This window comes from Melanerpes formicivorus, unplaced genomic scaffold (assembly GCF_026170545.1).
Source record: "Melanerpes formicivorus ecotype bairdi unplaced genomic scaffold, bMelFor1.0.p_v2 SCAF_12, whole genome shotgun sequence".
In the NCBI taxonomy this organism is placed as follows: domain Eukaryota; kingdom Metazoa; phylum Chordata; class Aves; order Piciformes; family Picidae; genus Melanerpes; species Melanerpes formicivorus.
In genome coordinates this window covers 11,253,926-11,278,520 of record NW_027142364.1, presented here as the reverse complement: position 1 = coordinate 11,278,520, position 24,595 = coordinate 11,253,926, and the positions used below count along the sequence as shown (strand labels likewise).

General features: G+C 43.6%; 2 protein-coding genes and 1 long non-coding RNA gene across 7 annotated transcripts in view; 2 read left to right on the top strand and 1 right to left on the bottom strand.

The window, feature by feature from the left end:
* Positions 1-1,619: 1,619 nt before the first annotated feature.
* On the top strand, positions 1,620-20,970 carry SAG (S-antigen visual arrestin). The gene is made up of 16 exons (XM_068145314.1): positions 1,620-1,745; positions 3,701-3,855; positions 4,340-4,400; positions 4,486-4,530; positions 4,797-4,990; positions 6,386-6,445; positions 7,551-7,618; positions 7,814-7,949; positions 8,294-8,378; positions 9,505-9,577; positions 10,491-10,628; positions 10,911-10,988; positions 11,653-11,676; positions 12,097-12,161; positions 16,732-16,741; positions 17,378-20,970. Exons 2-16 carry the CDS (start codon positions 3,757-3,759, stop codon positions 17,469-17,471), a joined length of 1,230 nt encoding a protein of 409 aa, XP_068001415.1. The 5' UTR covers positions 1,620-1,745; positions 3,701-3,756; the 3' UTR covers positions 17,472-20,970.
* On the bottom strand, positions 13,463-23,496 carry LOC137444521 (uncharacterized). Of its 3 annotated transcripts, none has more exons than XR_010988182.1 (4): positions 22,126-23,496; positions 20,368-20,444; positions 17,268-17,316; positions 13,463-14,165 (listed from the first exon to the last, which is right to left on the bottom strand). It is a non-coding gene; the product is annotated as an uncharacterized lncRNA (long non-coding RNA). The 3 variants fall into 3 exon arrangements; XR_010988181.1 differs by having other exon boundaries at positions 17,268-17,319; positions 22,498-22,574; XR_010988180.1 differs by having other exon boundaries at positions 17,268-17,319; positions 22,126-22,216.
* The window catches only part of DGKD (diacylglycerol kinase delta), a 58,109-nt gene continuing 55,072 nt past the window's right edge, over positions 21,559-24,595 (top strand). For 2 of the 3 annotated variants that reach the window (XM_068145307.1, XM_068145306.1), the window contains exon 1: positions 21,559-21,743. In XM_068145307.1, coding sequence (XP_068001408.1) covers positions 21,579-21,743 — 165 coding nt within the window. In that variant the 5' untranslated portion in view covers positions 21,559-21,578. Of the gene's footprint in view, positions 21,744-23,172; positions 23,470-24,595 lie in introns of those variants that run through there. The other variant, XM_068145310.1, reaches the window with a different exon arrangement.

Genomic DNA, 24,595 nt, shown 5'->3' with positions numbered 1-24,595 from the left:
GCATGGACACGTTACACAAAGTTGTTTTGCCTGCCAATGCTGTTACAAACTAGGTTAATGCTCAAGGATATAATGGTTGGCTGGCTGGCTGGCTAAGACCTTAAGCATTTAAAGATTAAAATTCCATAGCAGCAAGGTACATAGGAAATTCTAGTGACCAATTTCAGCTTTTTTGCTGTTTATTTTATTCTATTGCCCTATTTTCTGCTTCAACCTGTAGAGGAGAAATGTTACCTGTTGTGCAGAGGTGGCTCTTGCACTCTTTGCTAAAGATGGAGCTGCCCTTCAAGTGGTTTGGGGACAAGTGTCCTTTAGGAAGCACGTGTTCTGGAGAAGCTTCTCCCCAGGCCCTCTGAAGGATGTAGATACCCCCACCTCTAAGGCTGTCAGGGCAGTAGTGGATATAACAGGACTGCTTGTTCTTCTAAAGGATTAATAATCCTGCAGTGGCAGCAGCAGAAACTCTTAACAAAACCAGCTTTCTCCTCTGCTTTTGTACTGTGTGACTGAATAAAATGTGTTGATATTTTGGGGGTTAAGTTCTGGGCTCTTTTCACTACTTCCTACAGCCAGGTTGTGGTTTTCTTTCAGCAATACAGACACATGGCATGTTTGTGCTTGCCAGAGTTGAATTGACAGTAGTGATGAAGCTTTCCAAATAACCCCATCTGTAATTAATAACATATTGCTGGAATTCAGAAATCACTGAACGCTGAGGAACACCAGTTGTGCTTTCATTGTGTTGAATAGTTTGTGTACCCAGGCCATACTATATTCAGACAAACATTGGTGATCTCAGACAAGCAGGTGTGACTGCAAGACTGCGTGAGCTGGAGGGTGACAAGGGGAAAGGACATCACAGCATCTTTCTGATCAAGCTAACATGTGCAGCCCAGAGGAATGGTCCTGCTGTTTATGCAGCTTGCAAGCCAAAATTTACATGTATTGTTAGGTATAAAATCAAGACTAAATTCATAGGGAGGGGGGAAAAAAACTTCTTGGGACATTCACAAACAGAAAAAACCCAAATTGAAATCTCTTTTCAGCTCTTACGTCTTGGATATTGTGGCTCGTCATGAGTAAATCAAGGAAGGGAGATGTTCTAGCTGGCAACATACTGTTTTGCATCAGCCTGCCAAGGGATGTTGGTGTAGCAGTAATAGATAAACTGTTTGGTAATTAGGAGAATAAAGCATTATCCTCAATGTTTGGTAGTTCTTCATAATGGCACTGATATGTAAAGACTTGGTTTGCTGTTGTATAAACTCCCTTTTTCATAAATGGCTCTTATCTGTTCAGCTTCTTATCAGGCCAGATAGCTTGCAGCCCCAGGAAAGAAATACTGGAGCTTTAGAATAAAGCTGCTTTCAGTAACCATCCTATGTAAGTCTGTAGTCTTTACAAAGCATGAGTGTGACACTCTAGACCACTGACCATTTGAGCTTCCTTAGGTAATACTTTATGTTGCTGACTTAACCGCTTTCCAGTTGAATCTTAGCCCTGGTACAATATTTGTATGGGGGAAGGAGGATTAATTCTTCAAATCCTGGATGGACGCAACTAGAGACGTGTTTTCAAATCCTCTACAAATTGTCTTCCTTGTTTGCTAAGAGGTCAGTGATTCCCTCTGGTAGATGCAAAGAAGCCTAGGACATGGCTGTGTGGGGAATTAATCTTTCTTCAGTAGTTTAAGAGTTCATGTCTTTGTCCTGTGGCAGCTCCTGTGGCATTTGGAACCTAGCAAGGTATTTAATGTTATTTGTGGATCTGTTTGTTTGGCTCTGCAGCAGAGTAGGGTGTGTGTTCAGTGATAAATACTAGAATCCTAGAGTGGCTCACATTAGAAGGGAGCTAGTCCAGCCTTGGAAAACATAGCTGTGCTTTATAAAAATAGAAAGTCTTAAACACATATAAGTGTTTCTATGATGTCTACCTTACATTTTCTACAGCTTTCTGAAAGGGGATGTATTTCCTTTTTTTACAATTTGTGGTGTGCAAATAGGCCCTAGAAACTGTTTGTGCTCTTGACAGTTTTAAAATGGGAAAGGAAGCAGAAAAATAGAATGGAAGCAAACTGCGAGGGCAGCCATGCACCGTCTGTCTACCACAGCGTACTCAGTCACACAGGTCCAACAGAGACATGTAAGAACATATTACATGTAGCATTGTCCTTTCCTGTTGCTGCTCCTCAACTTCAGTCTTACATGGTTAAGGTTGTGCTGGGATCACGCTGTCCAATATCTGCCAAAACCCTTTTTCCTGTGAATGCGTTTAATCCTGTGAATCAGTTCATATTGGTGATCTGAGAGCCTTCTGCAGCAATGCACTGTACTCTTCAATTTTATGTTATGTGAGGAAATGCTGCACTTCATTTGGGATTTGCTGCCTGATCGCTTCAGTAGACACTATTTTATGACTTATGACAAAGTGAAAAACTCTGGTTTGTAGCACTCTGGTTTTCGGGACATCTCTTGTGTCCTTTTCAGTCCATTTTTTTTCCTTTTTTCTTTCCTGTTTGTTTGTTTGGTTTGGTTTGTGGTTGGGTGTTTTGTTTTCTTGTTTGTTTGGGGTTTTTCTCTCTCTTTTCCCTGAAGAATCCCGCTTTTTTCTTGGCTGCAAGTGGTTCCGTACACCTCATATACATGTTGCCTTTATGGGCACGTATCCTAAACTGTTATCTTCTTAAAGTCCATTATATTTTGTGTTTGATGATACCCTGCAAATACTGAGTTGCCTTTGGTTCTGAAATAGGAAAATAGAGTAGGACAGATGAGTTTCCATTTTGGGTTTGATCTGGCTCCTTACCCACAACTTTTCTAGCTCTTAAACTGAGCCACTGCATCCAAGAGGTGGAGATGTAATGGCTTCTGAACTGGTATAAATGGCATTCTGTTGTGTTCTTGATTTCCAATAATTTCTCTGTTGAAGTCAAAACATTCTTCCTAAGTGATGCCAGGTGTAACTGTGTCAAGACCATAATTGTATTTTCTGTGAGTACAATACTCTTCACTTACTGGTCTAGAATATAGTGTATTTCATCACTTGTCTAGTCTGCATCATGAAGCAGCCCTTCAACTAAAAACAGGTTTAGTTTTGGGAGTCCAGAAGAGCTTTGTGTCTATGGGCAGGCTATTCAATCCTTATCTGAACTTCTTTACATTCATTAAAGGATATGCCCAATAGCAACTGTCCCAGGACAGGTGACACTGAGCTGTTGGATACTTGCAATGGTAAAAAAAGGCAAAAACCCCAAACAAAACCAAACCAAAAATATCACCACCGCCTCTCCCTGCAAACAATCTAAGCCCTGGAAGTAGCCAAACCTTGGATGTATTGATATTCTTTATTTCCTATATTTTATCCCATTATTAATGAGTAAAATGGCTTTTCTTCTTACTTCATGGCAAATGAGATAAGCCTCTGCTGACAAATCTTGAAGTCCTTTTTCAAAATCAAAGTACCTCATGTTAATTGTCTTTATTTGCACTCTTCCCAATTTCTTCACAAAATTATTCTTTACAAACCTCTCTGCAAAACCCCAAACTGCAACTTCTGTGCTGTACCTGAATAGCTATTGAAACAGCCTTAGCCAGACTCTATGTACTGAACTATACCTGGGAGTAGAGTGCTTTACCCACCAAGTGTAATTCTGGTTTTATCTGTTCCACCTTTTTTCTTTTTTTTTGGGTATCCTTCCCAGGACTTTTGGAGGTAGAAAAGCCTCATTCACCCACAGTCACATACCCATCTTTGACCATGAGCTGCCCTGAGCCTCGAAAGGCAGGGATGAGTGGGAAGAGTCCTAGTTCTCCTCGGAAGCAAGTTATCTTTAAGAAAAGCAGCCGTGACAAAGGTGTAAGTACCACACCACTGGGGTCATATAGGTGTGAGTTTTACTCAGACTAGACTCAATAGAAAGTTCTTTTCTGTTCCCCCCTCCCTCCCCCCCGCCTTATTTTTCCTTTCTGCAATAGGTCCATAAAGTCTATTTAGTGACAATTTTGAAGGGAAGATATAACCAGAGTTTATAGGATAAGCTCCTCATGTATACAAGAGGAAGGCATCTTTCCTCTCCCTCCTCCTGGGTTGTAGTCCCACCGGTAAATGTTTAGAACAAAGGTTTTTCCAACCTGATGGCACCAAAAGTCTTGACATCTCTACACAGGTATTTATGTTGTATTGAGAATTGATACATATCAGCTCTTCAGGACTATAGTCCTGAAGCATGTGAATAATCCTCTTGAGTCTGGTGGGGATTGTACAGCTGCTGGAAAAAAACATATGCAACACACATTCATCAACACTTTGTAGTTCAGCCATCATCATCTTCTCCCTACAGCTGACCATCTACCTTGGAAAGCGAGACTTCATTGACAATGTAGGGGATGTGGAACCTGTGGGTAAGTTCACAAGGTGCTGCCCTTCTTGCTCTCTCAACCCCAGTTATCCTTTATCAATCTTCTTTTATTTTTTCCTTTCTTTCAGATGGTGTTGTATTGGTGGATCCTGCAATTATCAAGGGGAAATCAGGTGTGAGGTTTTATGCCACATAGGCTTTAGAGATTGTTAGTCCTCTTTTGAAATGAGATGATGAGATAGAGCCTTTTTTTGTTTTAAGGGAACAAATGTAACTCTTCCCCAGTGAATGCTCACCATAATGTATGTTCTTACATATGACATGAATACTTACTGGGTTATACAACAGTGATCCTCTCTAGTGCAGGAGGATGTTACATCCCACCCTGGCTGCAGTGTTAGCCTGTTGCATGCTTTACCTGTTGTGTGCTTCTTTCCAGTGTACGTGTCCCTGACCTGTGCTTTCCGGTATGGCCAGGAAGACATTGATGTGATTGGTCTCACCTTCCGACGGGACCTGTTCTTCTCTCGAGTCCAGGTGTACCCACCTGCTGACAAGCCAGAGTCTCTTTCCCACTTGCAGGAATCTCTGCTGAAGAAGCTGGGGAAAAATGCTTATCCCTTTTTCTTTACAGTAAGTATCTCATAAGAGCCTCTGATCTTCTCCTTGTCTGTTATTACCAGGCTACTGAAACCTAGCGATGGACTGAAGACATGGATTAACAGTGAATTCATGCTATGCAAGGTTCCACTTTTGTGTGACAGGCAACATACCAATTTTTTTTTTTTTCTTACCATCCTAAGTAGTAAAGCACAAGAAGATTCTACCTGTGTGTGAAAAGTGCTTTCCTTGAAATGTCAAGGGAATATGCAATGGCTTTATGCTAGCAACAGCCTCTCACATTATTGTCTTCCCCATTCCTGAGAGGCTGGAACACTTCATTCCATTGCCCCAGTGCTCACCGTGGAAGTGCTATATTCTTTCTCTTTAAGAGTTTTATGGACCACACAAGCAGATCAAAACCTCTTTAATAGGTGCTGGCAACAAATAACAGCTCATTGCCAAATGCTGATTCTACCAGAATATGCTTCCAGTACTGTCAGTGACAGCATACCCTAGGAAGATCCAGGTTTGAAAACCACATGCTCTGATATAGCAACAAAGAAGCTTTGAAGCTGGAGGTGGGGAGATTCAGGCTGGATGTGAGGAGGAGGTTCTTCACCATGAGAGTGGTGAAACCCTGGAATGGGTTGTCCGGGGAGGTGGTCGAGGCCCCGTCCCTGGAGGTGTTTAAGACCAGGCTGGATGAGGCTCTGTCCAGCCTGATCCAGTGTGGGGTGTCCCTGCCCGTGGCAGGGGGGTTGGAACTAGATGATCCTTGTGGTCCCTTCCAACCCTGAATGAAACTATGAAACTACGAATGATTCTACTAAATGGGTTGTTACCTGCCATAATATTGTTAACCACTCTGATACAATCTAGTGGTCTTCAAACTCCTGGAGGCCCTAATGGTGTTTAGCACTCAGTCTCCATTAACTGCTCCGCAGACTTCCCAGTTGATGTCTGGAGTTACTGGTGCTGCAAATTGATACAGGCCAGTGGCTGGCTGATCTTCATAGCCTGCTGTGTGCTGTGCTATGTCCTTGGATGAGGAGCCAGATGTTGCAGCCTCTGTTCTTAAGATGTGCTTCTAAGGTTCTGTTGCATTTTTTTATTATTATTTTTTAATATATATTTTTAGATCAGGTGCTTCATGTGCTTAGACTGATTTTTACCTTTTTTCCTTTTCTTTTTTTTTTTTCAATACTTTCTTGATTCTTAAAGTATTTTGGAAGAGAGAAACTCATTCATACAAGCACGATAAGCCCCAGCATATTAAGACCCTTATCTTAGCCAGAACTTCAAAGGGCTACCACATTACAGCAAGTGACCTGTTGTCTTTAGGATTGCTCTGTACCTTTTGTGAGCAATATATTAACTACACTATCTGTGTAATGTTGCTTTGTGGTATTTTTCTCCTCCTCACAGTTTCCAGATTACCTGCCTTGTTCAGTCTGCCTGCAGCCTGCACCTTGTGATGTTGATAAGGTGAGACCAATGGGACACCTGTATTTAATCATGTTTGAAGCAAGTCAGATGGAAGAAGTCATGTGAATTTATTTGGCTTGCCTGAGAGTAAAATAAGGTGATAATGGATTTCACTGTGCCATGCCACAAATATCAGGATCCTGGCTTTAGAGCTACAAGTGTGTGTCATGGAACTGAAACTTAAATCCTCAGAATAAGAAAGGGATGGCAGCAAAAGTACTAAATCTGCAATGCTTGTAGTTTCCTTAAGGGTACCACATGATTTGCAGGTTGGCTGCACATAAAATGCTTGTAGCTGTCAGGCTGCATGAGAGAAGAAAAGACTGAGTGTCTCAAATCTCACAGATCACTGTAAGACCTGCTTCTGAATTAAATGCAGAGAAGGTCTGGCTTACACATGTGTGTAAATAAAACAACCCCTGGCATAAAAGTCACTACATCATACATTCTGCAAGGTTTCTTACACCATTTAAAGTATTCCTTCTGTACTTAACTGGATGCTTCTCTGAACAGTAGAGCTAGAATAACCAGCTGGGCAAGATGAGACACAGGTTATAGAATCCAGTGCAACAAGGATCAGCTGTGTTTTTTGCCAAGGAGTATTATTCTATCAAAAATCCTTGCATTAGTTTGTAGAGAATTATCTGGGACTCACACAGATGTCCTGTGGTGGTATAAACCTGTTAAAGCAAAGGTCAGCTTGGCCTCATCATTCCCACTCTAGATGTTGTGAAAGAAACTGATCCTGAGTTAGATAGTGGTATTCCAAAGCAAATTCAGAAATTCAGTTCAGAAACCCAAGGTGGACTCGAGAGCCTCACAAGGTTAGTCTTCTAACCTGTAGCATGCTGTAAACTCTATAGCACTGGTCTCTCAGAAGGCCTGCTAGGAGCAGGGAACTGAGCCACATTTATCAGTGGCAGAGTAGAATGGATAGATGCTGCCACATCAGCTGTTAGGGATCTCTACTAGAATAATAGGAGATCAGAAGAATTTGCAGTTGGCAGGAATCTGCCACTTTCTGGTGTACAGAAAGATATTTAAACATCTGTAGATGCTCTTGGATTCTGACACTGATTTCACAGCTGTCCTCTCTCTCTGGCAGAGCTGTGGGGTTGACTTTGAGGTGAAAGCTTTCTCCACAGAGAATGTGGAAGAGAGAGTTCATAAGAGGTAACAGATTGTGTGTGTCTGTCCTCATCTTTGCCCTTCTTAATGGGGGTGGGTGGTCCAGTATTGCACCTTGGTTGCTTCCTCAAGTTTGCTCCATTTGCCAATGGCCTTCTTGGGTGTAAGCACATATGAATGCAGAACTCAGGCCTCAGCCAAACACAAAGCACCACCATGTTGTCCTTTGCTGCTTCCCAGGAACTCTGCACGTCTGCTGATCCGTAAGATGCAATATGCTCCAGAAAAGCCAGGACCCCAACCTTGTGCAGAGACCACCTGGCAGTTCTTCATGTCCAACAAGCCATTACACTTGAAAGCTTGCCTGAGTAAAGAGGTGAGAAGTTTGCCTTTAGCTGTGGACTTCATAGTACTGATGCACCAATATGCATTTTGCTGCCCAAAGCAGCTACTTTTGTATTATTCAGATGATCACAGCCGAGAATGACTTGTCCAAGCACTCAGGGGCTCCCTTGTAGTTCTGTAGGTACCCTTCAGGAAGGGTGGGATGCTATTTCCAAACACATTTGAGGCTAGATTGAAGGAAGGGTCATGAATCATTGCTTGGGGTCATCTTGCCTTTTCTGGCCTCTTGAGGAAATTTAATCTGGAGGGACTAGAGTGGTTTGGAGCTTGGGAGAAACCTCTTGACTGGATTTCTGAACGTCAAATTCCTTCTAGGTGTACTACCATGGTGAGCCCATTCCAGTCACTATCACCATCAACAACAGCACAGAGAAAACAGTGAAGAAAATCAAAGTCCAGGGTATGGTTTTACTGTTGTTTGGGATTCTTTGAAGTGAAGAAGATTGAATGGTGAGACGACTGAGAGACAGAATGTTGCTTGCAAACAATTTAAGCAGGCAATCTGGGGCAAGTCAGGAATTTATCCTGTTGCTGTCTCTTTGCTGTTCATGGAGTGAAACACTGCAGCTTTTTTCCTAATTCTCATGGTTAGTCATAACTTCGGGCACCAGTATGCCCCCTCTAGTAAGGAAGAAGGATCTGGTATCTGCAGTGGGTAACAGAAAAATCCACCTCTTTTGGGGGGCTGTCAGTATGATGCTCCTGCTAACCATGAACGCACCCAGGTTGTATCAATTCTGCCTGAGGTTTCAGAGTCTGGCAATGTGAGGGACAGCCACTCTGCCAGCAATGCTGTCATTCCTCCCAAGGAAGCTGAGGGCAGGGGCTGAGTTTCAGAGGCATTTCATTACTGTTTATGGCACTGCATATTTTCATCCCACAAACCCATTGCATTTGGACCTGTGGAACACAGTCTGAGACACAAAGGGTGAGAAAGAGAATGCAGGGAGGGAACAAAATTGCTGAAGTATACAAAGCTCTATAACAGAGAAAGTTAGTTCAGTGCCAGTCTTCAATGCACTGTCTAAAGTATTGGTAGGCTAATAAAAGTCTCTCAGGCAGGAAAAGACCTTGTTGGTCCCTGGATTCTGTCCTTACCCTTTTTGGTGTTTGATTGAAGGTTATAAGCCATTTATTATCAGAGGTTCTTGAGTGTAGTCTGGCTAGTGATGGTATCTCCTGAATGCAGATGCATGGGTTCTAGATGCTCAAGAGATACCAGACACCATAGATAAAAGTTCTTAGAAAAGAAAGAGGGAGATCTTTATAATGGAAAGAGAAGGTTCCTGAGTGAAACCATGGCTTATTTTTTGCAACCCCCAAATCTAGGTTGTGGGTGCCATTCAGGGAGGATAGACTTTAACCATTTGTGTGCTGTTGGTGGTCCCTTCAGGCTCTAAATGGAGGGGGTTTCCTGCTGTCCTCATCAATGTCTTCCATCCCTGAGACCCAGCAGAGGGCAAGCAGCTATGTCATTTCTGATATGTACACACAACTGATTGTCTGCTTTGTCCCTTCTCACTCAGTGGAACAGGTTGCCAATGTGGTTTTGTACTCCAGTGACAGCTACACAAAAGTGGTAGCTGCTGAGGAAGCACAGTGAGTCAATGCTCTGTTTATCCCTTCTTGCTCCTTCATACCCTTTCAATTATCCTCCTCCATAGTAATGGAGGTACTCCTAGCTATAGTCTAGCAGTTGCCTGCTGTCACAGTGCTCTCATCTCTCCTCTCACCTTGTTTGTGTGTCCCCCAGTCCCCCACACCACCCATACTATCTGGATACAGGTAGTCTTCTTTTCATGTAGCCAGCAGGGACCCTGCCCAACTTTTCAGAGAATGGAGAGGTTGTAGAAGACGTTTGAAGAGTAATTACCTACTAGAAAAGCTTAGCAGGGGCTGTGGAAGGCTTCTCATTGCTTGAAACTTTTAAATAGAGGTGCGACCATTTTCCGAAAGGTGCTGCTGTCTGACTGGGAGTCATGGATGCTCTAGCTTGAGGCCAGTCTTTTCCACACTATTTAATTTGGTTTCTTTTGGCTTTAGAAAGCCCACGAAAACCTTGAGATCCTGACATTGTGGAAAATGATTTCCTCTTTTGCACTCCACTGTCACTGCAGCATTGAGCTTTACTTTGTTTCATTTGTTAGAAGGGTTGGACACACCCAGGCACTTCATGTTTTTCTGATGCTTTGCTCTGTATCTTGAAGATGAGTTTTCCATTCATTTTGTCTAGATTTGGAGGCTTGCATCTTAGTTTTGACTTGCTTTAGAAGTCTGCCTTAATGTGAAATCAATTACTTTCTGCATGTGTTTGTTCCTCTCTGCTGATTATAAAGGCAAGTTTTGTACTAGCTTCAGTGTAGACATCTGCATTGTAGACAACTAAATTTGGACAGATAAATTCCACTCCTTTTTGACAGCTTTGTAATCTGTTTGGAAATTGTCTTTGTTGGGTGTGTAACGCAAATCAGAGGGTGTAGCTTTCCTCCTCTCACCTGTTACTTGCTTTCAGGGAGAAGGTGCAGCCAAACAGCAGCCTAACCAAGACACTGACACTTCTGCCCCTGCTAGCCAATAACCGAGAGACACGGGAAATAGCTCTGGATGGAAGGCTTAAGGATGAGGACACCAACCTGGCTTCTAGTACTATGTGAGTAGAATTTTCAATGGTCCCAGGTAGTGGAGGCTTCTAAAGACATCAGAGACACTTCTCTCAGGAGTTTGTAGGTGTAAATGCATGCCCATATGTGTACCTCTACACTGCATTACTTAGCCTATCATATTCATTCAGGATGAATAGTGGTGATGAGCTGGAGATATCCCTCAGGCTCATCTGCTCTGTCACTTTCAGGAGAATGGAGTCTTCACCTCATTCTTGTTCCAGGTTGTTGTGGGTTGCACTCCTAACCCTACTGTCTGTTCTCTCTGGTAGTATTAAGGATGGAATAGACAAGACAGTGATGGGGATTCTGGTTTCCTACAAGGTCAAAGTGAAGCTCACCGTTCCAGGGTAAGAGTACCAGACTTTTTGCTACATCTGCATAAAGACAGGGGAGTGTGTGTACTTCATTGATGAGTGGGGAGGTGGCAGCACAGTCCACCCCAGCAGAAAGGACACGTGGTAGAATGTCAGGCTGCCTGTAAAGCATGAGATGCTATCCAGAGAAACCTGTCCTGAGCCAGAGTGGTTAGGTTACCTTCCATCTGATTTTCTTGTTCCCCCAGAGCAGAAGGCAGAGACATCTGCCTGAGAATCATAACTACTGTAGCTCAGGTTCCATACTGAGCCAACCTTCTGGGAGAAGCTGATGTTACCAGTATACAGTGCAAAAGAGGACAAGAATAATAACTTCCAGTTGATAATATTCTCTTTCCTAGTAAAAAAAAAAAGTCATTGATTTACTTGCCTTCTGTGCTACTCTGATTGCCCTTGCCCTCTGGCTCTCAGAAAACACCCATACCCAAAACTTGATCAGGAATTCAATAGAGTCTTTCTCCATCCATGGGAAGGACATGAACAATTAAAATTACCTTTTTAAAAAACAAGTGTGTCTGGATGTTATGTTTTGTGGCAAGTGGAAAAGACTACTTGAGGAAGGTAATTTTAATAGTCCACCAGTAAACCAGAGCTTGATAGTCCAGCACAATGTTTTTCTCCTTGTTTTCTTCTGCAGCATGCTGGGAGACCTCACCTCCAGGTAAGTGTCATCTTTTTTAAGGACCATGTATTTATAGTTGTGAATCATCATTTTATCCTCTTTCTTATTCCCTGTTCACCTCCCTAAAAATAATTAAAAAAACAATACAAAAAACCTCTCCTTTAAACTGATACAAGTAAGAAGTCTGTGCATTCAGCTGTGAAAATGAAGCAATTGCAAAAATAGCTTCGATTTTATGTACATGGAAGTACAGTCAGCACATAATAAACTCAGTTTATTGACGTGAATACGCTTGGGCCATTTGTGGAGAAATCAGAGTTTAACTCATTTTGAGGAGAAAATTATGATTAGACAAAGACAAAAGAATGGGTGAAGCTGGAGTTCAGGGCCTGGGCTGACCTGAGGTGGGGAATGAACCAGACATGAACAGATCTGATGCATTCTCTCTTCTCCTCAAAGCGAAGTGGGCACGGAACTGCCGTTTCGTCTCATGCACCCCAAACCTGAGGAAGAGAACCCAGCAGGTCAGTTATGCCTGTTTTTTCCCTCCTATTGCTTAGGTGGAGTCCTACATTGCAAGGCTTACTATGGTTTGCTCCACAGGAAGCCTTTAGGGTCTACCAAACTCCAGTAGAGGGGCTTCTGTGTGTGTGTCTATATCTGTATGCATGTGTATGTATATATAGATATTTGTGTTTCTCAACCTCAAGGCACCAAATAAAGGGAAGGAAAGATGCTAAGATGGGAGGAAGTGGAAATGGGTTCCATTTTTATCTTTGGTCCATGGAATCATAACTCAAGCACAGGGAGTTGAGGAAGTTAAATTTCATGACTACTGTGCAAAATGTTCTGAATTAAAGAGTTAGCAATGCTCAGCCAGCTTCCAATATAGTACAAATAGTTCCAATATAGGAACTTAGGAGCAGGCTGGGGCTAGCTCCAGGAGCAGTGGCTGGTGAGGGCCATCTAGCGTCAGTGCGAGCCTCCCATGGCAGAGTGCTGGTGGGACAGCCCAGAGCTGAACAATATGGAGCTTTCATAGGAACAGAGAAAAGCTTGAAAACTTCAACTAAGGATCATCCAAAAGCTTAGGTAACTGTAAGGTATTTCACATTTTTAGAATGCTTTTCATAAGACATTTCCTTTTGTTAACAATGCCACAAAACCCTTTCTATTGCTTATGCTTCAGTCAGATGATTCTCACAGAAGCAGTTGCAATATGAGGAAGAGTGGAAGGCAGACAATTCTCCCTTCTAAGACCATTTCAAAGGACAGCTGATACACTCATTTATATAATGCGCTCAAAAGGATGTGGGCAGCAGACTTTACAGGGGAAATGGAGAGCTGCAATATTTCTCAGATCACTTCCCCCAACACATCCTCTTACCACAGCCCACATATTGTTTGCTACATTGAAGTCTTCTAGGAGCATGCTGTCAGAAGGCAGCTATGGTTCATCTGTTTTGTAGAGATGGAAACTGCGAGTATCTTAAACATGGGAATAATTGTAGGTAGTTTCAGGGGCTTATCTGGGAAAAAGCCCTAACTCAAGAAATAAATGCCTTCTCTTAAAAAAAAAAGGTGCTGTAACACAACAGAAAATTCCTCTGAAGTCTGCACAGATGACTTGAAAACCATGATGGAACGCGGTGTCTGAGCTCATTACAGGGAATAAAACAGTCTTCCACATGAAGCTGGTAAACTAAAACTCCTTCTGGCTTTACTGGCCTGTAGTTTTCCATGCAGTGTGCCTAATTGGTCTCTCCAATTAGGAGTTCATGCTTTTAAAATTTTTATTCTACCACCTTATCTCAAACTCCAGGAAATGAAACGTGTTTCATTAGTGCAATACCATTTAATTTGGAATCAAGACTTAATTGCAGATGTGAAGCTTCAACAAGCAGTGTTTAGACTCTCAAAGGCCCCAAAAGACAGAATTTTGTTTTGTTGGCTTGTTCAGCAGCCTCCACAGTGGGTGTAAGCAGGGATGCATTCACAGGGAATTTTGAGACCACTTCTCTTCTTTTTCCATTCCCTTTTGTTTTTACTGATGAGTCAGTAGTAACCAGTTTGCCTATTACACCTCCCTGCTTACTTGACTGTCACTTCATCTGAGATACAGCTGGGAGAAAGGAAAGAAAGTCAAAGTAAGCATCTTACAGAGTCAAAGCTAAAGTTAAGTTAAAAAAATGTCATGTAGTATGATTCTTCCTTGTCTTGGGTTAGTATCCTTTTCCTTTCTCTAGCCAACATGATTTATGTCCAATGTAAATCATGTGTAGCATCAGTATATTTAATCATGCACAGCTGATTTGGATGTAGAGGGCCTGAGAAAGATAAGCTGCTCAAGAAGATGGTTTAATTTTTTTGGGCACAAACTGGGACAAGTGTGGCCACCTATGTGTACTTTATTTCACAGCAGTTTGCATTGTTTTGTCTGTGAGCAAGCTCTGGAGCATTCATCATTCAGTAAAAAGCAGGTCTGTCAGAGTGCATGGTTACTGCAGATTGATCTTTCTTTTCTGTGCCTGGAGGAGACAAAAAAGGAACAGTTTGTTGCCTTTCCTTTCCTCTGTTTATTTATAGCTTCCTTGTCTTAGACTTCTTGTAGGCCAGCATTTGCATGTTTCATATGTGTTGGTTTTACATCTGGTTTTGGACCCACGTGGTTCACAGGTCGCTATTTTTAGACAGAGCAGCTCCTGTCACGTTGGCAGTCTGCCTTTTTCGCCTGTTGACAAAAATGTGTAGAGATCTGGTTTTTTTAAAGATAGATTCAAAAGGGGTTGTGTCTCTTCATGCTTCCAAGACCTTTTCTGGTCATCATTTAGTCCAGAAACTCCTGCTGTTTTTTCCTCAAGACTGTGGTCTCAGCATGAGTTCTTTGGTCTGGGGTTTTCCTGCCCTTCTCCTGATGCTTTACATTTTGTGGGCCTATGTCTTGGACTAGCCTTTGTTTTGGCTGCTGTTCAACAAACTGTCATTAGTTTGCTCCCATGTTCAAACCAGTCCTTTCATGCAAGGTTAAGAAACCCCTAAATGTTGTGTGCCTTTGATAGTAAAGCTGTACCTGCCCAGTATTGGTATCGTAACTTCCAGGAATTAGTGAATTTTTAAAGCACTTCAATGTGCTGAAAAATAACACAGCCTACTCCTTTTTTTCCCTTTTATTTTCTTTTTTTTCCCCTCCCTTTAAAGTTGAGAGGTTAGAAGCAGTCTTATAATGAAAATTACCATATGCCACAATTTTAATTATATGGAATCACTTCTGTGGCTGCATAATAAAAGCATACAGAAAACCTTCTGCAGAGTATGGTGACATTCTGGAGCCTCACTGATCTTTGAACACAGGCCCCTCCCACCTCAAGCCTCAAAACCATTGCTAGCATGCCAGTTAAAAAAAGAAAAGCTCTATCCATTTTCAGGTGCTTGAGAATTTTTCAATGTTATAATGTTAAATAAGCCACAGGACAGCAAGGGAACTATGTGAAGTGGGGCTAGGATTTAAATGTAGACATTTAACAAGTGTATGGGATATAGTATAACAGCCTGTAGATTAAAGTCTTGCATCTCTGAATGTAATCTTACATCTGAGGTGTATGATAAGCATTACTCTACTGCCACACTACCCATGTATTGATTCAGTAAGCTATGAGAAAGGGTTAACAGATGTAGAGATGTGGTGCTGAGGGACACGATTTAGTAGCAGACTTGGTAGAGTAAGATAGTGGTTGAAATCAATACTTTTAAAGGTGTTTTGCAACCAAAACAATTCTGTGATTCTAGTCTGTGATTTACCTGACAGTAAAGTAATGCCCAAGTGAAACAATACCTATTTCCACTCCTCGATACCTGCTTTGAGATTTGGCTTCAAACTGCATGGGTGGGTATCTCACTCAGCTTTACCCACATCAGTGATGTCATTGTAATGACGCCACAGTAATGAATGCACTTCAAAGTGGGGAAAGAGCTGACTATGTAAAGAATAGAAATTGGATGAAAAAGGAAATGAGAATGGCGCTTTATGTATTGGAAAAATCTTAAAGTCCTAAATATTTAATTTTAAATCCATCTCAGGCATGCATGTCCTGAGACCTTCCAGACTTCCTCTTGGCTTCTGTGAGAGGAGTAAACCATTCTTTCTGAGTGTGAACAGATACCATCATGAATATCATCTTTACATGATCCATCCTTTGAGGCATTTTGGCTAGAGTGGCCCCACTGACATACTTTCAATGCTGATCTTTCCAGCAGTGTTGGTTACCACTTGTTGTCCTTGATTTTAGTGTGTGCTGTGGGTGGGACTTCTCTAGGTAGTGAGTTATCCAGTCACTGAAGCACATCAGATCCCTGATGATGATGGCCTAGGTGTGCTTTGCTCCCTGACTTAAATTCATGAGAAGTAAGCCACGGAAGTGACTGTCACTTGCTAAAGATAAACTGTGAGAACCAAAAAAATCCCTGTCCCGCTTTGCATTGCTGCAATACAGTCTGTTCTGTTTATTTTAGGCTGTGCTGAAACAGCTTCCAAAAGGAATCCTGCTAGCAAGCAGGATTTGTTACAGTGTGGTTAGCAAAGATCCCATTAAAGAAACTCGGATGCCAAAGGTCTTGGGATTTTATTTAGGGAAAGATGAAATTGTGAGTATTGCCTCAAGTGCATGACCTATCTAATGAGAGACCACCTAAGCCCTTCTGTATCTTGACCTCTGGTTTTAATAACTTCATGTTTATTGAGCAAGAACATCATCTTCTCATCAGCTGACTACTTAAATTACAGTGATAGACCACTTAAGACTGACATCATGTCACGCAAGTTCTGTCATCTCTGAGTAGAAGTGTGTGCACAGATGCCTCTCACAGATGTGACTTCTAACAAGCCCTTCTGCTGTCTTGGGCAGCTTTGCTACAGTGCTTTTCCATTCAGGAGATCAAGTTTTGCTTCATGAGGTGCACATGCACACATTTTGAGGCTTTCTGGAATTTTCCTTGTATAGCTGCAAATCTCTTTTATCTTGTCAGTTTATACATTTTCCATTGTTCTAACTACTTGGTTTATCTTTTTCCTCCTTTACTGCCTGCTGATGACTGCAGGGAAGGATGGGTAAGTTTCTTTTCATATTTTACATTCTAGCTTCAGTGGTGCATTGACTCTCAAAAACTCCTCAAAACTGCCCAAAAATCTACAGCATTCACTGAGTATGAGCTTAAATCCAAAGTAAGTTACTGTCCAACTGCTGTCAGTTGAACAGCAATGACTGACCGTGCAAAACTAGTTTAAATGAACATGTTTTGCCTCATAGTTGGAGGGAGATGTGTGTGGTCAGCTGATGATCTGTAGCTTTAAGTTTCAGGAACTTAGTAGGTTTGACCAGGTGCCCCTATGTTATTACAGAAGGAATAAGGATGAAAGGTTTCACATTTTATTTCTAGACAAAGACCCCTTTCAGGCTGTAGACTATTCAGATAGCTGAAGAATACTTAGCTGGAATGGATGCGATGTGGTACAGATTAAAACTTCCTCAGTTTGCATCCTGACTTGTTCAGTCAACTACTGTTCATACTGATAGAATCCTATTAATAAAGATGGTGCCTAACCCAGATCCCTTTAAAGACAAAGGAAACGTTACCAGAGTCTGTTCCAGGCTTCTCTTCTTCCTCCTATCTGTTGCCTTTAGTCTGCTAGTATAAAAAAAATGGTTAATGTGTTTTTGAAAGACCTGTGTTTCTTCCATTTCAGTGAAGCAGAGCTGGTATTTGAGGAGTTTGCTCGTCAACAACTAAAAGATAGGACTGATGATGAAGATAAGGATATGCCTTCAACTGATGAGTGACTAAAAGAACAAGCTGCCAGAGGAGCTATGCAGTCTGGCATCAGTTAGAAATTTAGGACCTAGGTTTTTAGTAAACTGCGTGTTCTCAGAGCATGCATAGATCAGCCCTGAGATCAATGAATCTCTATTGCTTCTTAGAAGTTTCAGCTCTAGAACAATGCAGCAAGCTCAAACCCTGATTCTTACTCTAGCTACCAGAGAAGGCTGCCTTGCCATTACTTCTGTTTTGAGGGCTACCTGAAAGTTGGTTGCTTTCACCACTTGTGAGAGATTAAATGATGGCTTTTTCAGCCTGCCTAGACTTATTGGTGTCAGAGCTCCTGACTTTGGAATGCCAGTCTGAAAGGCTGGCTTGCAGCCTTTAGTGGTTCATTGAAGCTTCTCAACAGATTCTACAAAACTGATTTTATTTCCTTTTAGTTGCTTTTGCATTTGTGCTTTACCCAACTGCTCTAAAGAATATTCTCAATGCTTGCACTGCCCCTCTGTGTGGCTGGCATCCAGTTTCTGCACCATTAAATGTCTTGCAAGTCATCTTCCACAGCAGCTATAATGCTGAGATACAATGTTTGTTTTCTAGCAATATTCTTAACAATCACATTATTAAAGATGAGAGAAATGTGCGCTCTCCACATATTCCTTAACAAAGCTCTCTACATACAACTCCAGAGAACTGCTAGTTCAGACCCATCCTATATTTAATCTATCTTTCTGTCAGCACAAGTGCTTCAAAAGAATGTGCAGTAAAATTCAGGAATTACGGGGTACCCTGCCCTGAGGAGTCTTTTTCAACATCCATCTGCAAGAGATCATTTTATGCTCTAAGAAATGAGATTGTATTTTGCAAACTCTGTTCTTTTGTTGTTTACATGGGTCATGAGAATATCCAGATTATCTCATCACTGTCTGAATGTCAGTTATATTTTGGCTGAAGTGAGTTGCAGCAGCTAATTACAATTAGTGGGTACAACAACTGGTGTTTTTTTTTTTTGTTTGTTTTTGCTCTAAACCTGCTTTTCAATGTTTAAATTCCCTGTAACATCTGAGTGCAGGGCCTACACTTATTCATAGAAACTCATTTCTCACTCTATGCACCAGAAAATGGCATTAAGAATTTCCCACCTGTATCTTAGTTAACAATAATGTGCTTTTTAACAGAGAAGAAAATGAGGGACGCATTTTTTGAGATGCCTATTTCATCCTAGTGGGAGCAGGGCTCATGGTGATAGCCTGCTGTAAGCACAGCGTACTTCCCTCCTGCTTCAGACCGCAGAGGCTGGACAAACCCAGAGAGGTGGTAGATGCCCCATTTCTGGAACCATTCCAGGTCAGGTTGGTCTGGGCTCTAAGTAACCTGATTTAGCTGACGATGTCCCTGCTCACTGCAGCAGGCTGGACTAGAGAACCTTGAAAGGTCCCTTCCCACCTAAACCATTCCGTGATTACAAGCCCTACTTACACAGATGGTTCAAAGGCTTTAACCAAACAGCTTTATAAGTGGCCTCTAACAATTACAAATAGTTTGGGTTCAAATTAAAGCCTCCTTCTGTTTTGCCTCTGTAAACTGGTCTTGATTAAGATGCTGAAAGCAGTGAATTAAGATCACAGCTGATTTCACAGCTCCACCAGTGTTCACCTAATACTGCCTGTCAGTGTGTTTGGCTACATTAGTCACAGCTCTCTTACCTCATATGAAGTTGCCAGAGGTAGTATGTTTGTTCTGCTCTCTGAGCACTGCGTGTTTGGTTGCTAAAGGAACCCTGTGGCCCTTTTCAGATGTTCATAGTCACTATAACTTCTGTGTGATTTCAACTTTGAGTTTGGGAGGGGGAAGTTGGGTGTTAGCACTTGTATTTCTGGGAAGGTTTTTCTAATGGTTGCCATAGTATTTTTATTACTAATTTCTTAGTGGCTCAAGAAGAACACACAGGTACAGTCAGGTTGAAAAGACTGCTGGTTGCAAATATGCTGGTCTCAGAGAGCTGGTGTTCAGGAAGTCTTTTAAAGATGCCAATGGTGGAGGGGGGCAGAGATGCGGTTTGGAGGCAATGTGTAACAATCATAGAATCATAAAATTGTTTCAGTTAGAAAAGGCCTTTAAGACCATCAAGTCCAACCATTACTTAACTTTACCAAATCTGGTGCTAAACCATGTTCTTCATCACCACATCTCTGCATCTTTTAAAAACCTCCAGAGCAATCTTGCAGTCTAGCTTCAAAGTGTGACATCCTCTACAGAGGTGTTCCTGGCTACCAGATCTGTAAGTATGAGACTAGCAAACTTAGAGGGCTTATTCCTTTTACTTTTGGAATCATAGAATCATTAAAGTTGGAAAAGACCAAATCCAACTCTTAACCCAACATCATGTCTACGTGTTTTTTTTAACATCTCCAGGGATGGTGACTCTACAACCTCCCTGGGCACCCTGTTACAATGCCTGGCCACTCTTGAAGGAAAGAAATTTTTCCTAATATCAAATCTAAATATTCCCTGGTGCAACTTCAGGCCATTTCCTCTGTACCTATTGTTAATTACTAGGGAAAAGAGAAGAACACCTACCTCATTCCAACCTCCTTTCAGGTAGCTGTAGAGAAGGTTTGCCCTCAACCTCATCTTCTCCAAACTAAACCATCCAAGTTCTTTCAGCCACTCCTCATGGGAGCTGTTCTCTAGACTTCACCAGCTCAATGCCCTTCTCTGGACCCACTCCAGCACCTCAATGTCTTTCTTATAGTGAGGGGCCCAATAGAGGTATGGCCTCAACAGTGCTGAATACAGGGGGACAATCACTTCTTTACTCTTGCTGGACACACCTGATATAGGTCAGGATGCTATTGGCCTTTTAATTTTTTAATTCTTAACTTGTAAAGCAGTGACAATCATTGCTTGACTTACCTGTCAAATTCATCTGTGGTTATGACTTCTACAGTTATGACTTCTGTAAGCTGTGTACAAAGTCCCAGAGCACTCTACTGTGGAATGGGGAGGAGTCAAAATGGTTATCGAATATGTTCTTTTGCCTGGGTTTAGAAAAGCACTTTCAGACATTGACTGTTTGTTTAGTCCATGCTGGATGTTTGCTCATTTGCTCAGAGAATGAGGGCTTTCTGCTGTTTCCTTCATCTCCCTGTCCTTCAGGCTAGGCTGGACTTTCATTCTTCTGCCCTCCAGTTAGCAAAAAAAGAGGTCTAGCTGTGACTGTTTGCCTTTTATCTTTCCTTTCTTTTGGTTATGACGTTACGTTGATCTTCCACCAAGTCAGATGGGTAGCCTGAGACTCATATTAACAGCTGGGAGAGAGTGATCCAACTTCCTGACCCTGTGCCTTTGATGTGGTGGGACTCCATTTCTAGCAAGCCTGCCAGCTCTGGGAGAGGGATGCACTCTGCTAACGATAGCATCTCAAACTGCTGCTTTTGAACATAGCTTTTATCAAATATGTGGCCTCTGTCCTTTAACCATCTGCTGATGGGACCAGTTTGGTGACAAATGTTTTCCCCTCATGAAATCCCAGATGAAACAATTTGTACTGTCCTGTAGCTTGCAGCTGGTGGGGTATTAAGAGAAACAAGTGCTTTGGGCCAAGTTACCTCACGCTAAGGAAGCCCGTAAGGAATGGTATGGGGAAAGGCTGAGTCAAGCAAGAGGGTGCTGAAAAATAAAGTAGTGGTTAGCAGGGGCCGAGAGAGCAGCAAACCCTTACCAGACTGAAACGAGATAGAGCAGATGCAAAGTACCTTTTTGCACAGCAGGTTTTACCTGGTGGGAGGAGGATTTACCTAGAATGTTTTATTAAATCCAGCTGGGAGTGCTGGAAACAATCCCAAGAATTCCGGGGGGCTTCAAGCGGCCAGAGGGGCTGCTTGGCCTGCGCAGCCGCAACAGGGAGAGATGGAGGGGGGGGTGGGGGGGGGAATGGGATGATGTAAAGGAGGGGGCAGTGGGCCGGGCCGTACCGACGACAGCGGACTCGTCCGCCCCGCCCCGCCCCGCCCCGCCCCAGCGGTTCCCTGCGACCTGCGCCACCGGATTCGGCCGCCGCCAGGGGGCGCCACAAGCGGTGGGAGGGGGCGCCGGGCGCGCCGCGCCGGCTCGCACCGTGCAGCATGGCGGCGGCGGCGGCGGCGGGAGCCGTGCAGCCCCAGGCCGGGGCGGGCACCGCCGCCAGCGCCGCGGCGGAAGAATCGTCGGACAGCGAACCGGAGCAGGAGCCGGGCTCCCCGCAGAAACTCATTCGTAAAGTCTCTACGTCTGGGCAAATCCGCCAGAAGGTGCGTGCGGCGGGAGGGGGCCGTGGGCAGGGCCTCGGGCTCCGGCAAGCGCTGCGGGCCGGCTCTGCCTCTCCGTCTCCCTCAGCGCTGCCGCCCGCCTCCCTCTCCCGCACAGCACGGCCTGCGCTGCCGCGACCCCAGGCCATTTCTCAGGGAGTTGTCAGAGACACCCACCCCTAAACTTACCTCGGAGGCCTTCCGGGGACACCTTAAGCCCACCTCTCAGGGAACTGCCGGCGATTCCCTACCCCCGGCTCCTCAGGGACTCGCAAGAGATGTCCCTTCTCTCCCTTCCCCGCCCCCCCCCCCCCCCCCCCCCCCCGCTTCGCCTCACCCTTCAGAAACCTGTTGGTGAGCCCAAAACCGCCTGTCAGAGACTTACCGGCGATCCTGGACCCCAAACCGCCCCTCTGGGACCTGCCGGCGACTCCCCCGACTCGCCGTTCACAGACTTGTTGGTGACCCCCCTGAGATTGCCCCTCAGAGACTTGCTAACATCACCCCGCCAGCAGCCTTTCCTGGACCTACAACGCGCTGAATGTTTTGCAGGGATCCCTAGAACAAGCTGTTTCCCAGGAGTTTGACAGCAGCTGCCCCCTAAATGCCCTTCAGGGTCTACCAGCAGCCCCCTAACTGCCCCCGGGAGCTCCTGGAATTGCCCACATCCACCAAGCAGGAACCGTCTTCGAAATGCCCCTCTGAAATCGTGAGAGGTTTCTCCAATTCGCCCTCCCCGTAGACAGATTTAGGTCACCTTTTTCCCGGTGCCCCGGTGCAGACCTGCCGGGGAGCTTCTCTATCCTGAGGGCGATCAGTATGCCTAGGCTCAGCAGGACCCTGTCTTCTTCCCTTCCTTACTCTGTCCCCTGTAATATTTTCTTGGAGTCACAGAAGTCATATGTGAGTGCCTGCTCCCCAGTGTGGCATCCTTGTGTTGACCCCCATTATCTGATATTTGAGCTGTAAGAACATCCTGTCCTGCTCCACCCCCTAAGGCTGCTTCTCCCCTCTTCTCCTCAATACCAGTGTTGCTAGGGGCTCCCTCTCACCTCCCTCTGCCTTCCCTAAGGGGCCCTGCACAGCCTAGCCGTATCTCTGTTGCATTGTGCACTTCCCCATTGTCACTTTCCTAACCGCCTTCTGTGGCCGTGTTGGACATGGCACAAGTCCTTGCCTCTTGTTCAGACCTCTGTGCTCTGAAAAGTGCAGCCTTCCCTGTCATCCTCTACAGTCAGTGCATGCCTCCTTCAGCATCTTCCCATCCTTTTTTTGCAGCTGCATCTAAGCTTTCCCTGTCTTGTTTCGTGCTATTTTTCCTTTCTCTAGCCACATAGCAATGTTTTGGCTGGTCAAACAGTGATAATTAGTCCCTGTTCCCAGCTTTTTCTGCTTCTGTCCTGTTTTGCCTTCCTGGTCAGGTAACAGTGATTTTCTTGGCCCAGTCAGATTTTACCACTCTGTAGCCCATTCGGGAACAATAACACCTGTTTTTAGAGGCAGTACGAGTATTGTGTAGCTACAACTGCAGCTATAGTTCCTCTGTATTGTTACTGTGAGAAAAGATGCGAAGATTTCCTTCAGCCTTAGGCTATGAACCAGCCATAGGGAGTTGCCCTCTTCTGTACTACTTTTACTATAGCAGCCTAATTATTTTTTTTTTGTAGCCTTTAAAGTCCTGTATAACTCTTGGATTGTTGCGTGATATGTTTCTGCTTAGAAATACCAGGTTAGTTATTCTTCTGCTGTCACCTTCCTGTTGTCTCTGAAGCATGGGCAAGCACAGTTGCTGCTGTGTGGATGCAGGAGGCTTGTTCAGTGCTGATGCTGCTAGCTCAGTGTTGCTTACCTTATATTCACAGTGAAGGAGGTTAAATGTCTCTGCATGATGTTAGCATCTGGAGTGTTGTTCATTGGGATCTTTTCTTTCTGCTGGCTAGTTTGCCCTGCTTTCAGACACGTAACATATCACCGTTCTGCTGCTTGTCATTCTTTTGCTACATTGGTCCCAGGTTTCAAAACCCCCCGTGACAAAGCTGGGTCATATGTGAGGACCATGTGCTCACTTCATTATGCATGGCAGGGCTGCTTCTTCCATCTGCGAAGTGCTGCTGACACTGTCACTCACTTCTTGAGTTAAGGCACGGGGGGCTGGGCTGTGTGAGGGAGATGGTTCTTTTGGCCACAACAGGAAACAGTGAAGCCCTCTAAGTGGGTTCGTGTTCAGTATATCAAGGAGATGTCAGTCGTGCTGTAGCACCAGGTGACCCGATTGAGTCTGTTAATCTGCTGTGAAAATTAGTATGCCTTTGAGATGTTTTCCTGCACAAAGGGTGATGAATATCAGAAATCTGTCTTGCTGGAAATTGTATGAACCTTGTGATTTCTAAGGACCCTGTTATGGCAGGGGTCCTGTGTAGGATTGCCATAGTCTGACTTTAATACCTGCGTAGTGGTGTCTGAGAAAAGCGAGAACAATGACTTTCTCAGTGCTAGAGTGAGGACTGATTCTTAGAGCAGGATATTAGAGATGCTAAGGTGCATGGGATTTTACTGTTGTTTGAACATAGCAGAACATGTCCCCATGTCACTACTTAATCATTTGCCCTGTTTTACATCACTTCCTGCGTCAATGTGGTTAGAAAAAGCCGCTTGTACGATGTGAACATAAACATGTTAAGAGCGAGGATTATAAACAGATACTGTCTACAGCTACTAAACCTCCTGTGTGTTAATTTGCAAAGACCTTCAACTAAACAGTGTCAAAATTTCCAAGTATGCCCAGGTATTATGATATCAAGGTTTGATTTTTTTTTCTGTGTCTTGTTGATGTCTTTTTGTTTTGTCATCATTCT